The sequence below is a fragment of the Mustela nivalis genome (genome assembly GCF_964662115.1).
Source record: "Mustela nivalis genome assembly, chromosome: 8".
In the NCBI taxonomy this organism is placed as follows: Eukaryota; Metazoa; Chordata; class Mammalia; order Carnivora; family Mustelidae; genus Mustela; species Mustela nivalis.
In genome coordinates, this window is record NC_139027.1 from 87452053 (window position 1) to 87466208 (window position 14156).

At 35.8% G+C, this 14156-nt stretch overlaps 1 protein-coding gene across 7 annotated transcripts in view; it reads left to right on the top strand.

Moving 5' to 3' along the window:
• LIMS1 (LIM zinc finger domain containing 1) overlaps nt 1-13801 on the top strand; it is a 143812-nt gene extending 130011 nt beyond the window's left edge. For 6 of the 7 annotated variants that reach the window (XM_082744255.1, XM_082744257.1, XM_082744256.1 and 3 more), the window contains 8 exons: nt 1607-1673; nt 2434-2554; nt 2971-3120; nt 4991-5141; nt 5624-5716; nt 6739-6787; nt 8134-8209; nt 10833-13801. In XM_082744255.1, the coding sequence (XP_082600381.1) occupies nt 1607-1673; nt 2434-2554; nt 2971-3120; nt 4991-5141; nt 5624-5716; nt 6739-6787; nt 8134-8209; nt 10833-10947 (822 nt within the window). In that variant the 3' untranslated portion in view covers nt 10948-13801. Of the gene's footprint in view, nt 1-1606; nt 1674-2433; nt 2555-2970; nt 3278-3969; nt 4262-4990; nt 5142-5623; nt 5717-6738; nt 6788-8133; nt 8210-10832 lie in introns of those variants that run through there. The other variant, XM_082744258.1, reaches the window with a different exon arrangement.
• The last annotated feature ends 355 nt before the right edge of the window (nt 13802-14156 follow it).

Sequence of the window (14156 nt, forward strand, 5' to 3'; positions counted from 1 at the left end):
CTGCAGCTTTTAAAAACAGATTCATTAAATATATTACAACTCATTTGAATTTCAAAATGAAGTAAGCCTTTTTCTGGCACAGAATAAATCTGCTTTGACTGGTCTGCCAATTAAGGCTTAGTCGATAATGTTCAATAAATTGAGCAAAGCTGCAGCTGATTTCTACGATTGAGCAAATTGAGTTGACTACTAATATATCATTAAAAATGGATGTTGAGTGGCACCTGGGTGGCTCAGTGGGTTAAGCCTCTGCCTTCGGCTCAGGTCATGGTCTCCGAGTCCTGGGATCAAGCCCCAATCCGGGTCTCTGCTCAGCAGGGAGCCTGCTTCCCACTCTCTCTTCCTTCTTATGATCTCTCTCTCTCTGTCAAATAAATAAAATCTTAAAAAAAAAAAAAATGGATGTTGAGGTATGCTTGGGTGGCTCAGTTACTAAGCGTCTACCTTTGGCTCAGGTCATGATCCCAGGGTGCTGGGATCCGTCCTGAGTCAGGCTACTTCCTTACAGATCCTGCTTCTCCCTCTGCCTACCACTCCTGCTGCTTGTGCTATCCCCCCCCTCGACCCCTGACAAATAAATAAATCTTTAAAAATAAATAAAAATGGATTTTGATAGTCAAACAGCATGTTATACATTTAATATATAACTTGCAAGGAGCTCAAAGATTCAAAGGTAGACATAATTCTCATGACTTATGTGAAGAGGGTAAAAGCAGCCCCCAAAACAGAAATTAGTGTTGAACCCTGACTCTTCCAATGTAAATCATATTTATCCTTGGATACATGCAATAATTGTAAGGGGAAGAGGAGCCCTGCTCATCTCATTAAGATAGGCTTTTCAAGTAAACAAATAGTGGAAAGTAAAATTTAACATTTTGACATACTCACGTTTGGACCATTTATGTATTAGTAATCACTGTAATGATAATTCAGAAGAAAAAGAATGTTTTAGAGCCTTATAGGTTCAGAAAATAAAACAAATTTTAAAGTTTCATAATACACATTTTAGTTGCTGAGAAGTATGGTAGGGGGATGTCAAAGACCTTAGTACAGAGTTTAGGAAAAAAATACCACACCAGAATGAAACTTTAGGGGATGAAATGGAAATAGTTCAAGGAGAAAAGTGGAGGATACAAATTTTTCCAACTGTTAAAATAGAATTTTTTTTTTAAATGAGTTTTGGCCTCATTTTGAAATGTGTCAATCTGAAATATACTAGAGTATCTACTCTTTGGAAATATTAAAGCTTATGGTACAACATTTCAGGTATCAACCCTGAAAAAAAGTGGGACAGGGTTTGTGTGTATATGCCTGTGTTCTGGAGAGAGGGATCTGCAGCTCTCATTAGACTCTTTAAGATGAGTCTGCAAGCCAGAGAAGACTTAGCATTGTACTCTGGAGCCATTGTACCAGGTCTCACCTCAGTTGTTTGGATCTTTAGGGAGGGTAAAAAACTACTTCTGCTTTTAAAAATCTCCGTAGAATTATTAATTCTTAGGGCAGAGCTCTTAGCTCAAAGACATCTTTCCTATATGTCTCCATGGAATAATTATATTCATCCTGTGATTGTTTCGTCTGTACAAGTTGATGGTACTTTCTATTTCAGTTTGAAGGAAGGAAGTACTGTGAACATGACTTTCAGATGCTCTTTGCTCCTTGCTGTCATCAGTGCGGTAAGTCTTACTGCTGAATGGCAAAGTAAAAAGTGAGTCTCAAAATTATGGTGAAAATGGTGTTTGGTGCTCAATAAAAATAGCATCCAGGTAACTTATTAGTCCTTTCCCTTATTGACATAATAAGCTGGAAGAGTATCAAAACCCAGAGAGAAATGATTTTTAAGGAGATCCACTGTAAAGTTATTTGAGGACCAATTGAGACTTTTATCAGATGATCTTTTGGATGTTCTTGTTCCCTGTTAATTCATCCTTTACCTGCTCACTTTGGGGGTTGCCAGGAGAGAGACAGGGAAGACATTGGTGCTTTGCTTGCGTTTTAACCACCTCACTGGTTGCTAATGCTTCTACTGGAAGGTCTCCAGAGATTGGAAAAACTGAGTAGAATGTTCTAAAGTTTAGTGAAAGAAGAAATTGAATATAGGTTTCAAGAAAATGTGCTGTGGATTTAGGTTTTCTATGTCAGCGATGACCAGAAATAAACAAAAGGCCTTCAGGAGAGCCCAGTATGTCATTGGGAAAAGGAAAACCACTATCAGAGATGTGATAAGACAACCTGAAAATATGACAGAATCAAAACCAAGGACTCAGATGAAAAAAGAGTTTCTTCCTCATGCAGTGCTTACTGTGGTCAACACATGTATAGAAAGTCCCTAGTCATAGAGAGCGATTTAAACATTTCTTTCTTGGTGTCTTTTGCCTTACTACTTTCCGCAATAGGATGCAAACTGGACATCCTTTGTGTGTTACTTTCCCATAGGTGAATTCATCATTGGCCGAGTGATCAAAGCCATGAATAACAGCTGGCATCCTGAGTGCTTCCGCTGTGACCTCTGCGAGGAAGTTCTGGCAGATATTGGCTTTGTCAAGAATGCTGGGAGGTAGGAGTGTTCCATCCTTGTCAGGTGTGGGTGGAGAAGGAACTGCTATAAGGTCATGCCTGTTTTCCCTGATGAGGCGGTTCTTTAGGGCACTGAGCTGAAGCACTGCAATGTATTGGTTCATCTGGTATCTGTTAGAAGAGGATCTTAGACTGCATGTGGCCCTGGGCCAAAAAAAGGGGAATCAGTACTTCAGCCGGAGTTTCTTAAAGATCAGTTGGGTTCCCTGGGTTGGAATAAATTAGTTTTCATGTAAAAAGTAGTGGCTTGATTCTGCTTTTTCAAGCCAGGAGTGATTTTTTAAAAAATGATTTCTTTAACTTCTTTTCAGAGATATGAGGAGCATATTTCTAATTATTAGAAAGAACCTCAGATTTTCAATTGAAGTTTCTAAAAAAGTTTTCGGCTCTATTTAGACATCTGTGTCGTCCCTGTCATAATCGTGAGAAAGCCAGAGGCCTCGGAAAATACATCTGCCAGAAGTGCCATGCCATTATCGATGAGCAGCCGCTGATATTCAAGAATGACCCGTATCATCCAGACCATTTCAACTGTGCCAACTGCGGGTATTGCCATCCCCTGCCTTTTGACTGCACAGATGGTGGAAATAAAAGATCGCGTTTTTCTGTATTTCTGTCACTCCAGCATACCAGATTGCTATTCTCCAACATGTAACCTAGAAAATTTAAAACGTGTAAGAAGTCGGGGTGCCTGAGTGGCTCAGTGGGTTAAAGCCTCTGCCTTCGGCTCAGGTCATGATCCCAGGGTCCTGGGATCGAGCCCCACATCAGGCTCTCTGCTCAGCAGGGAGCCTGCTTTCTTCTCTCTGTCTGCCTGCCTCTCTGCCTACCTGTGATCTCTGTCTGTCAAATAAATAAATAAAATCTTAAAAAAAAAAAAAACCCTGTAAGAAGTCAAGAAAATAATAAAAAAAATACCCATCATAGAATTTCATCACTTGACTTTTTGCCACTTTTGAGTGTGTACAGCGCACACTCACCCCATTTGTGTATATGTGTGTACATACGTACATTTACACATACCTCTAAATATTCAGTCAATAGTAAAATGTCCTCAGTTGTCCCCAAAAGTGTTTTTTTTTTTTTAAGATTTTATTTATTTATTTATTTGACCCCACCCAAAAGTGTTTTTGATCACTGATTTTTCAATACAGGATCAAAAGAAAAAAGGAAAAAAAAAACCTTTAAAAAGTCTTCTGTTTGTACATACTAAACTTTTACAGTTGTAATAGTTAGGGTGTTATCTTAAAATATCTTGAACTATATTTATTTAATTTTGCTTTATTTACTTCTAAAGGGAATTTTTTTTTTAGAAACTCATGATAGATAATTAGACTGTGGTTTTCTAAATTTGCTATATAAAAATTTAATGGATGGGGCGCCTGGGTGGCTCAGTGGGTTAAAGCCTCTGCCTTTGGCTCAGGTCATGATCCCAGGGTCCTGGGATTGAGCCCCGCATCAGGCTCTCTGCTCAGCAGGGAGCCTGCCCCCCCTCTCTCTGCCTGCCTCTCTGCCTACTTGTGATCTCTGTCTCTCAAATAAATAAATAAAATCTTTAAAAAAAAATTTAATGGAAAAAGGTACTTTAATCAATATGAATGTGCATGCTAAATTATTGTGGGGTGGGAGAGATGAGAGAAGCTAAGGATCAATAAAACAGCTTTGTGCTGTAAGTACAGCCACCTCATCTTTTTTTGTGATTATCAGTTTGTATCTTATCTCATTTTCTTGCCTGTTTCACTTTGTGGAATTTTTCTCTGTTTATTTGTCATTAGCACTTCTGAAGATTTACTTAAAACAGATGAAATGTAAACAAGTCCATTTGGCTAATTGGGGCCACCTCTGGCTAAATATTTATTGATGCAGGAGACTGGAAATAATACTGAACTAAAGCATTTGGGGGAGGAAAGTTCTGGGCATTTCATCTGTTTATTTTCTATTAGCCTATAACTCTTTTTTTTTTTTTTTTTTTTTTTTTTTTTTTTTTAGCCTATAACTCTTAATAGCTTGTGACAATTAGTAAATGGAACTAGTCTTTAAATTTAGACCTCAGTTATTTTGGAAAGATAACATCACTGTCCTAGGCATTGTGATGAATCTCTTCTAGCTTTTTAAGGAAGACAAAGGGATTGTAATGTGATAATAGAAAAAGACATGGTAAATATGATCAGTGTGATCTAACTTATTTGTATATTTTATCATTATGGTATTATATTGATGTTTTGATAGGAATCTGAAACTCCTTCAAGTCTATTAATTTAGAATACTGTGAGCAACAGTAAGAGGGGAAAAAGGGTTACAGGGATTGTTACAGTGAAATCTCCAAAAACCTGCTGAAAAGTGTGTTAGCCACATTGGTTGCCTGATTGTTCTCTCTCGGCAGTAGTGTTCAGTGCCATGTCTTTCTTGTGGACAGGAAGGAGCTGACTGCTGATGCCCGCGAGCTGAAAGGGGAGCTGTACTGCCTGCCATGCCATGATAAGATGGGGGTCCCCATCTGTGGAGCTTGTCGGCGGCCCATCGAAGGGCGCGTGGTGAATGCCATGGGCAAGCAGTGGCATGTGGAGGTGAGTCAGTTGTGAAGGGTAACCAGTACTTTTCATTCAGATGTGCTGGGAGAAGGAGATTCTAAAGATTAAATATAGACATTTTCAAGACAAATGACTCTGTAGAAAATTAAGAATATAGAATATACACTGTTTTTGTGATCTCTTGGTAATGATACAGGATATGCTCTTTTGTTCTTAAATCCTTCTTGAAGCTGGAAGTGTAATGGTCCATATGCAGCAGCAGCCCCTCCCTAAAAATGCTACTCACATGTTGACCTCTATTCTCATTCTGTGTTGTTTAAATAGGCTGTGTCATAAGGTAACCTTTCAGAACCTCAAGACACCTGAATTAAGTAAGACGGAAAGTGTCACAGGGTTAGCCCTGGCCAAATGAAATAGCTACCTCAAACTTCATGTATCTAGTTTAATTTGGGGAGTTTTACTTCATTAAATAAATAAAATATCCCAATTCAAAAATGACCTCTAGCAATTTTTTTCAGCATTTTGTCTGTGCCAAGTGTGAAAAGCCATTTCTTGGACATCGCCATTATGAAAGGAAGGGCCTGGCGTATTGTGAAACCCACTATAACCAGGTATTTATTGTCCTCATTGGATACTACAGATACTTAGATGAATTTGAGCTTAATATTTTAGCTACGAGGAAATCTCTTGGGAAATGTACATTGGACTATAGAGATTTCTTTTTAACTTATTTGGGAAATAATTTCAGGCTCACAGAAAGGTTCTGAAATAAAAATTTTTTTAAAAGGTTTTGAAATTTTAAAAAAAGAGTTTGAAAAAATATATGTACCTTTTCATCATTTACATGTGTTTCTTTCTGTGAAAGCATACACTTAATAAATTTCCATATCTTTATATGCAAATGTGTGTATTTGTATATATGCACTATTTTTTCTGAAGCATTTGATGATACATTAGTTCATCATGGTCCTTTGCCCCTAAGTACTTCAATTTATATTTCCCAAGATTATGGAGTTCTTTTGCATAATCATAGTTAATCAGTATTGATATAATACTTTAATACTTTAGTGTGTGTATTCCAATTTTGTCACTTGTACTAGTAATATCCTTGTATCATTTTTTTCCACTCCAGTATTAGACCCTATCTAGGGTTGTCATTTTCCTTTAGCCTCCTTAAATCTGGAACATTTCTTTTTTTTTTTTTTTTTTTAAGATTTTATTTATTTATTTGAGAGACAGAGATCACAGGTAGGCAGAGAGAGAGGGAAGGAAGCAGGCTCCCCGCTGAGCAGAGACCTGATGCAGGGCTTGACCCCAGGACCCTGAGATCATGACCTAAGCCGAAGGCGGAGGCTTTAAATCACCCAGGTGCCCCATAATCTGGAACATTTCTAAAGCCTTTTTTTGCTTTTGATAATAATGAAAAGTGAATTAATTTATTTTCATTGTAAAAAGAAAAAATAGTCCATGTACTTTACTAATTTTTGCTAGTAATGAATGGTAAATTCTGGATCTAGGTAGTCAGCTGTCTGTTTTAAGTGGTAGAAAGAACTGAAATTATATTAAATATTTGGTGTTCTAAAACTTAGTTCTAACATCTTGAATTTTTACCACTTTTTTTTTTCACTTTCAGCTATTTGGTGATGTTTGTTTCCATTGCAACCGTGTTATAGAAGGTGATGGTAGGTATCTGTAGGAATTTTATATGCCATCATTTTAACACAAGAACACTTAGGTAATATGAAAATTGAAAGAGTTCAATGACTTATATTGCTTGGAATATGATCATTATCAGTTACTTTTTTTTCCTTTAGCATATTTTGCAAGTAATCCATAGCAGAAATGCTAATATCCTAAGAGATGGATTTGTTACTCCTTTATAATAATACTTTAGGGCATTGCCACAGGGTTGTTATGGTAGATATTGCAGGGACATTCACAGCCAACCTTGAGATCTGTTTCTATTTCCATCCCCTGGAATTACGTAACTTGGAAGCTGTAGAGCAGTATTTATTAGGAACAACTCAATCTGCCATGGTAGTCAGCGAGAGACAATTTAACCCTGAAGATGCTAAAACCTGGCAGTTTTCTGTAGACATTTCTCGGCTTACCAGCCTTGTATTGCAGTAATTAGGCAGGGCTGATTAACTGGGACTGAAAGGAAGCAGCTGTGTTTGCTAATAGTCACTAGCACAATTCCGCTAGAAACTTCCTGGCAAAGTTTAAACATTCCTGTTTTCAGCATACTTTGTGGTTCTCGTCAGAGAACCCAACTCGGGAAATACTTTGCAATACACTGCCCATGATGCAGTTTGCAGAAGGAGTAGCTCAGAGGAGCAGTCTTCAGCGCAATAGAAAGTAAAACTTAACTCCCTCCTATGTGAGGTATTTGTCAGGTTAGAGAAGCTGGGAAGGGAAGGGAAGCATGCTTCTTTTTGTCAGTTTCTATAGGCAAATAAGTTAATGTCTGGATTTTTAAAAATTACTTATCTAGTCCCTATTTCTTTGTTGGGCCAGTGGCAGTAGGCACGGAAAGGTAGCAGCAAATGTGCTCATAGGCAGGCCCTGTGCCAGAAAAGCGCATCTGAGTGATATAGTACATGTTAAATGTACACCCCAGCATCCACAGGAGTGAGAGGACAAGCTTTAGTGGGAAGACATGGTACATACTGTTCATATGTCTCACAGGATACTCAAAGAAGAAAAATTTTAACTATAAATAAAGATTGAAAAAGCCACTGTTAATCTTCCCTAACATGAACCAGTCTATAGTCCTGGAAGACATAAGGGCTCAGTTTTTCTAGTAATGTGAAAAAATAGCTTTTAATTAATTAATTAATTAAATTTGGTTGGTTTGGTAAACATTAATGGCACTGAGATTTTTAGTCATGTGATACTTTTGCAATAAAACCTCTTGAAAACCTCTTCCAACTGTTATGGAAGCCACCTTAGCTCTGTCAGAGTTGAAAATGTCAGCTCCACTTTCTATACCAATGTGTGTGACCCGATCTCTTTCTTCTTTCTCTAGTGGTCTCTGCTCTTAATAAGGCCTGGTGTGTGAACTGTTTTGCCTGTTCTACCTGCAACACTAAATTAACACTGAAGTAAGTCTACAGTTTAGTCCAGTGTGAATCCTAAGACTGAAAACAATGGGGTAACTTTCTATAAAATATGGAGTTTTAAAAAAGAATTGATTCCTTATTCTTTGTGTCCCTTCCAAAAGTAAAGGTTCTTCCTTTAATTGTTTTATGTTCTTTCTTCTATTCCTTCTTTGTCCTGTTCAAAGGGATAAGTTTGTTGAAATTGATCTAAAACCAGTCTGCAAACACTGTTATGAAAAAATGCCAGAAGAATTTAAGAGGCGGCTTGCCAAACGGGAGAGAGAAGCAAAGGATAAGGACAAGCAGAAAAAGAAAAAGCCAGTCTGTTTGTAAACTTTTCTGTCCCTTCTGTCATCATTTTCACTGCTTTCTTCTTTGGTTAGTCCTTTAGAATATGTTTTATTCTATTTTGGTCTTTCACTTTTTTGTTTCTTTTGGCATATATTTGTCAGAGCTTGAAATACAAGTACTTGACCCGTGTAGAGCCGGTTCTTTTGCCTAATTATTAAAATTATTAAAACTTAACATTACTAAAATCCTCACCTAAAACCAGCTTGTACTTCACTTATTTCCTTTAATCTGCTGACTCCCTCATCCCTCATCTCTTTGTTCATATCACAATGTGGTATAGATTTATTTTTTCCAAAAATGGATACAAAGGGAGGAATTCCAATCTCTATTTAGTAGATACTGAGAAAATTTTTTTAAGTATTTTTCTCTGCTGACTACAGTCTTCTAAAATCCTGGTTTTGGTTTCTTTGCCTAAAATGATTTATTTGATGAATTCCGAGTGTCACGTGTTCTAAGCTCTGTATTAAATCCTTTCTGCATGTTTTGTATCTAAGCAAAGACCCTCTACTCTATAAAAAGAGATCTACTGTCTTTGGTGTCTGTATGCACTTTCATGGAGTGCTCATTGCTGCTGTTTATGAATTCATTATCTTGATGTTTTCAAGCCCTACTTTATTCCTGATCTTTATGGGAAATATTTCAATCTTTGAAATTTCTTTTGAATTACTGGCATGATTGTCCCATTGTTTCTTCATGCTTACCATTGTGTTCTGAGCTCCAAAAGTTTTTTATTATTCCAGTTTTCATGTTTCCTTTCATAAAGAGGAATTAAAATTCAAATACAAAACTAAAACCATTGAAGTTTGCTTAACAGTATCTCTGGAAGCAGTGATAATATTTCCTTCATCCAAAAAATGGCAGTTTTAGTAGCTTTCATGCTAGCAGTCTTTGGGAGAAAATTGTAACTCAGGAGTACCATTTAAATCAAACTGTCAGTGGAAAAATAACATCATTTGAATTTCTGTCAGCATTAAGATCTCTGTGAAAAACAGGGAATAACTGACATGTAATGCTTGAGAATAAAAGTTTCATTTTATTAACTATATGATTAGGAATTAACTTTGGTATTAACTTTGTTCTTTAAAATTGTATCATCTGATTTAATCATTTGCCATAGGTAACAATGTGCCACTAGCCTTGTTCCAGAAATGCCACCTGAAAATAAGTTAGGAAAATGTACAAGTTACAAGGTTGTGTATCTCCTCAGTTCACAGTTTAACACCCTAGATTCCATCAGTACGAAGCTATTTGTAATTACCAATTGGAAATGCGTAACAGACAGTTAGAAAGCTATCTAAAAACCTGACTTCTCCAGAATTGTTTCACAAATAGATTGATAATGTGAATTGCTCTAGGTTTAGAAAAAGAGTTGAGTTCTCCATACAGCTGACCATTCACAAAATAGAACCACAGGCAACCAGTTTTAATTCTGTTTCTTTTTTTTTTTCTTTTTTTTTTTTAAGATTTATTTATTTATTTGACAGAGAGAGATTACAAGTAGGCAGAGAGGCAGGCAGAGAGAGAGAGGAGGAAGCAGGCTCCCTGCTGAGCAGAGAGCCCGATGTGGGACTCGATCCCAGGACCCTGAGATGATGACCTGAGCCGAAGGCAGCGGCTTAACCCACTGAGCCACCCAGGCACCCTTATTTCTGTTTCTTAAGGGTGTTTAAAACTTTCTCATATCTCCCCTGCCAACCTTTCTGTCAGGCAGCTAACCAAAATAACCCATTACAACTTAAGTTTTCTTTGAAAATGATTTTTTGTCATTGTTGGAGATAGAAATCAAACCACTTTATATAAGGAAAGATGAAACCTCATAACTACCTAATTTAAAATATTAATAAAGATTAATTTGCTTTCAACAAAGAGAAGGTCATTCAAATCAGAAATACAACTCTGGAAAAAAAAAAAAAGAAATACAACTCTGGGCTTTAAAAAACTGTTCTTTAAAGTGTTTTCATGGTACTTTAATGTGTGGTTGACTTTACTTACCTAAATTACATTGACATTAGATTTCCTGTATTTGTAGCACAGACTAAAATGTAATGTACATTCTGTATTACCCAGATAGATGTATAAGATATATTTATAAGGACAATTTTTTACATCTACCACAATGACAGAAGTTGAGATTAGAAATAACAGTTTTTTGCTGTGAATTTCAATGTCATCATATAGTGTCTTCATTTACTTCAGTAAAACTACCTCACATTATTTATATATCTGTGTCAAATACATTTCTCCTAATTTCTTTTATTATTGTTACTGTCTTTAGGAATAAATTTGTGGAGTTTGACATGAAGCCAGTCTGTAAGAAGTGCTATGAGAAATTTCCATTGGAGCTGAAGAAAAGACTTAAGAAACTAGCTGAGACCTTAGGAAGGAAATAACTTCCTTTATTTGTGTATTCTCTTCTATGCAAAGAAAAGAGATTATCAACATTACTTGACTTGATCCACACTATTTAAAGCTGTATCTTAAAATTGTTGAGAGTGAAGAGGGCCTGTACAAATGGTTTTCTTCGTCTCCTTCTTATTAAAAAAGAAAAAAAGCTTGTGTAATCAATTTAAAACACACATGAAATCAAGATTTGCTTTTGTTAATAACCCTTATCAATTTGTCAAAATGTAGATTGTACTTAACCGCAAAAAAACACACAAGGTTTAGATGTTAGATTTTAATTAAGGTCCAAAAAAATTAATTTAACTTTTAAAAATGAAAGTGAGGAATCAGCTTTCACATGACTCAGATAAAAATTTACTTTGTATTTGAAAGAAAAATAATTCCAACTGCTGTTGGGGAGGATAGAAGGAAGAAAAATAACCAGCCAAGAAAAACAAATCTTAAAGAACCTGAGTATGTTTATCAGACTAATAGCTAGTAGCTATAAAATGAAATATACATATTACTAAGACAAAAAAACAAGTACATTTAGAACTACTTGATTTCATTTTTTTGTTAAATGCAATAATTATGCTTAGTTTTGTATTTTGTTCTCCTTGTGAACTTCTTCCTTAGTACAATTACTTAACCCAGTAGTTTTAGCTTACTAATAGTATGCCTTTTTAAATTTTGTGCAAAAAAATTTATACTAGGTATTTGAAAATTCAGTATACTTTACAATATTGGAAAAAATGAAGTATTTTTTAACATATTACAACAATTCTGCTTCTAAGCTTAAGGTCAAAGATGTAGTCTTAGAATAGGACCCGAAATTAAATTTTATGTAGCTTGGAATGTATGACTTAAAACAAGTGAATGTATATGTATTGGTCTTACTGCCTTTATAACCATGCTAATGTTTATGCTTTATACATAATCAAACTTGCCTTAGAAAATACATTCTTCAGGAATTCTAGCTGTTTCATGCAATACCAAAAATAAGTGCATTGACTGAGATTTGTAAACCTAGATTCCTCTGCCACAGCTATGGTGATACATGATTTTCTATTTTTCTCTCCTTTTTGGGGGGAAACACGTTGAAATTAGTTTTTCTCATCTTGCTAAAAGGGTGATATTGGTAGGTGTTTGTTTTTCATTTCAAATGTTGTGATTGGATTTTATTTACTATAAGAAGGAGGTAAAAATGACACTTTTAAATTGGAAAGAGGGTGTTTAAATGTCAATTGTAGGTCAAAAGTAGTGGATTATTCTACTTTATAGAAAGTGTTCTTAGAAAGTTTATCCTGAAATTTCTGGACCATTCTTTCTCGATAAACTTGTATGCAAAGCACATTTTGTGAACATTTTTTAAATGTTGCTGCTGCTGTGTTACCATTTAAAAGAAAGTTCCCAAGATGTCCTTTTAAGGAGGAAATTATTGTTTAAAAAAAAATTGCTGAAATGTTGTTTTGCCATTAAAAACAAAACAAAACAAAAAACTCAGGATGCTACCACTCTGCCATTAAAATATTTGTATGCATGTATTTTTTTTTAAAGTTTGTGCATGCACTTTACAGAGCAAATTCTATTTCAGTTTTCAGGTAACTTATAACCAGTTACTTTTTAGTGTTCTTTTAGAGTTCAAAGAATTATCAGTGATTGAAAAAATCAATATGTAGTTAAAGTCTGTATGTACTCAGACATTTAAAAGAGTCTTTGCATTTGACAATAAGAATCAAAATCCCTTCAGAGTGCTTTTGTCAGCTAATACATGACCAGCAAGGAGAACTTTGGAAGTGTTTATTAAATATTATCCTATGGACATAGGCAAAATAATACAGGCTTTGTAATTTGGGATCTTGATCCTAAATTGTCAAATCCCCCTACACCAGAAACAAGGGACAGAAAAGCAACCATTTACCCATATTCTTAAATCACTTCAAAGATGCATAAACTGAGCTCAGCTGCTTTTCTTTACACAGCCTTCGTAGCCGGGCCTCGCCTGCAGCCAGATGTCCCAGTGCTGTCCCTGCTCACTCCTCTTTTAAAATAGGAATTCATATTTCCTAAAAGTTTGATTTGGTAACCCTCTACAACTTTAGGATATTTTGTTTAGATTTCTTCCCTGATAGGGGCATCACTGGAGCCTTTACCTGTGGGAAAGGAAGAAGTTGAAAAGTTGCAAGTGGAATAGAAGACAGGCTTGGTTGAGTTCATAATATTGTTCATGGGGTTTTCCCTGGCAGTGGAAAAACTCAGGCTAGTAAGCCTTTCTCAGTGTAAGTCCTAGAAGGCAATTTGAAATAATTTATTGTTCTTACCCAATTTCTACTTGTTCTTTTTCTTACCAAGCCTAATATAATTGAGGAAATGTCTGGTAGGTACAAGCAAAACATTCTTTGGATCATGTTCAAAGCCTTATTAACATTATACCTAAAGTGATAGGCCATTTTGCCTGATTTACTTGCCAAAATAACCATTTCTTTTTTTTTTTTTTAAAGATTTTATTTATTTATTTGACAGAGAGAGATCACAAGTAGGCAGAGAGACAGGCAGAGAGAGAGAGGAGGAGGAAGCAGGCTTCCTGCTGAGCAGAGAGCCCGATGCGGGACTCGATCCCAGGACGCTGAGATCATGACCTGAGCCGAAGGCAGCGGCTTAACCCACTGAGCCACCCAGGCGCCCCCAAAATAACCATTTCTAAGTTAAGGAAGTTTTGAGGTAGGCTTGTAGCATTCTTGTATTTTGTTTTAGATTGTAAGCTTGATGGCAATGACACTATGTTGTTAATTATGTTTTTACATAGCAACCATTGCAGTATACTCTTGGTGCTTAATAAATGTTCATAATTGTTAAGAATAATCCTATTGTGCATTTTTTCATTTGAGTAACTCTGAGACATGGAACTATGAGAAGATAGGACTAATGCTTAAGAAAACTGTTTTGCTTAAGAAAACAGTTTCAGGAGAATGGGAATTAATTCTTCTTTAAATGTTTGGTAGAATTCCCCTGGGAAGCCGTCAGGCCCTGTGTCTATTATATATCAGGTTTTTTAAAAACTTTTCTTTAAAGTCATTTAAAATTTTTACTATATGTAGTGTTTTGGAACACAATTTAAATAGTCATATCTCCATCCATGTAAGAATATCAAACATTCTCTATATAAAATTCACAAGGCAGTTTCCAGAAATACTATCTAATTTAATCCTTAAAATTA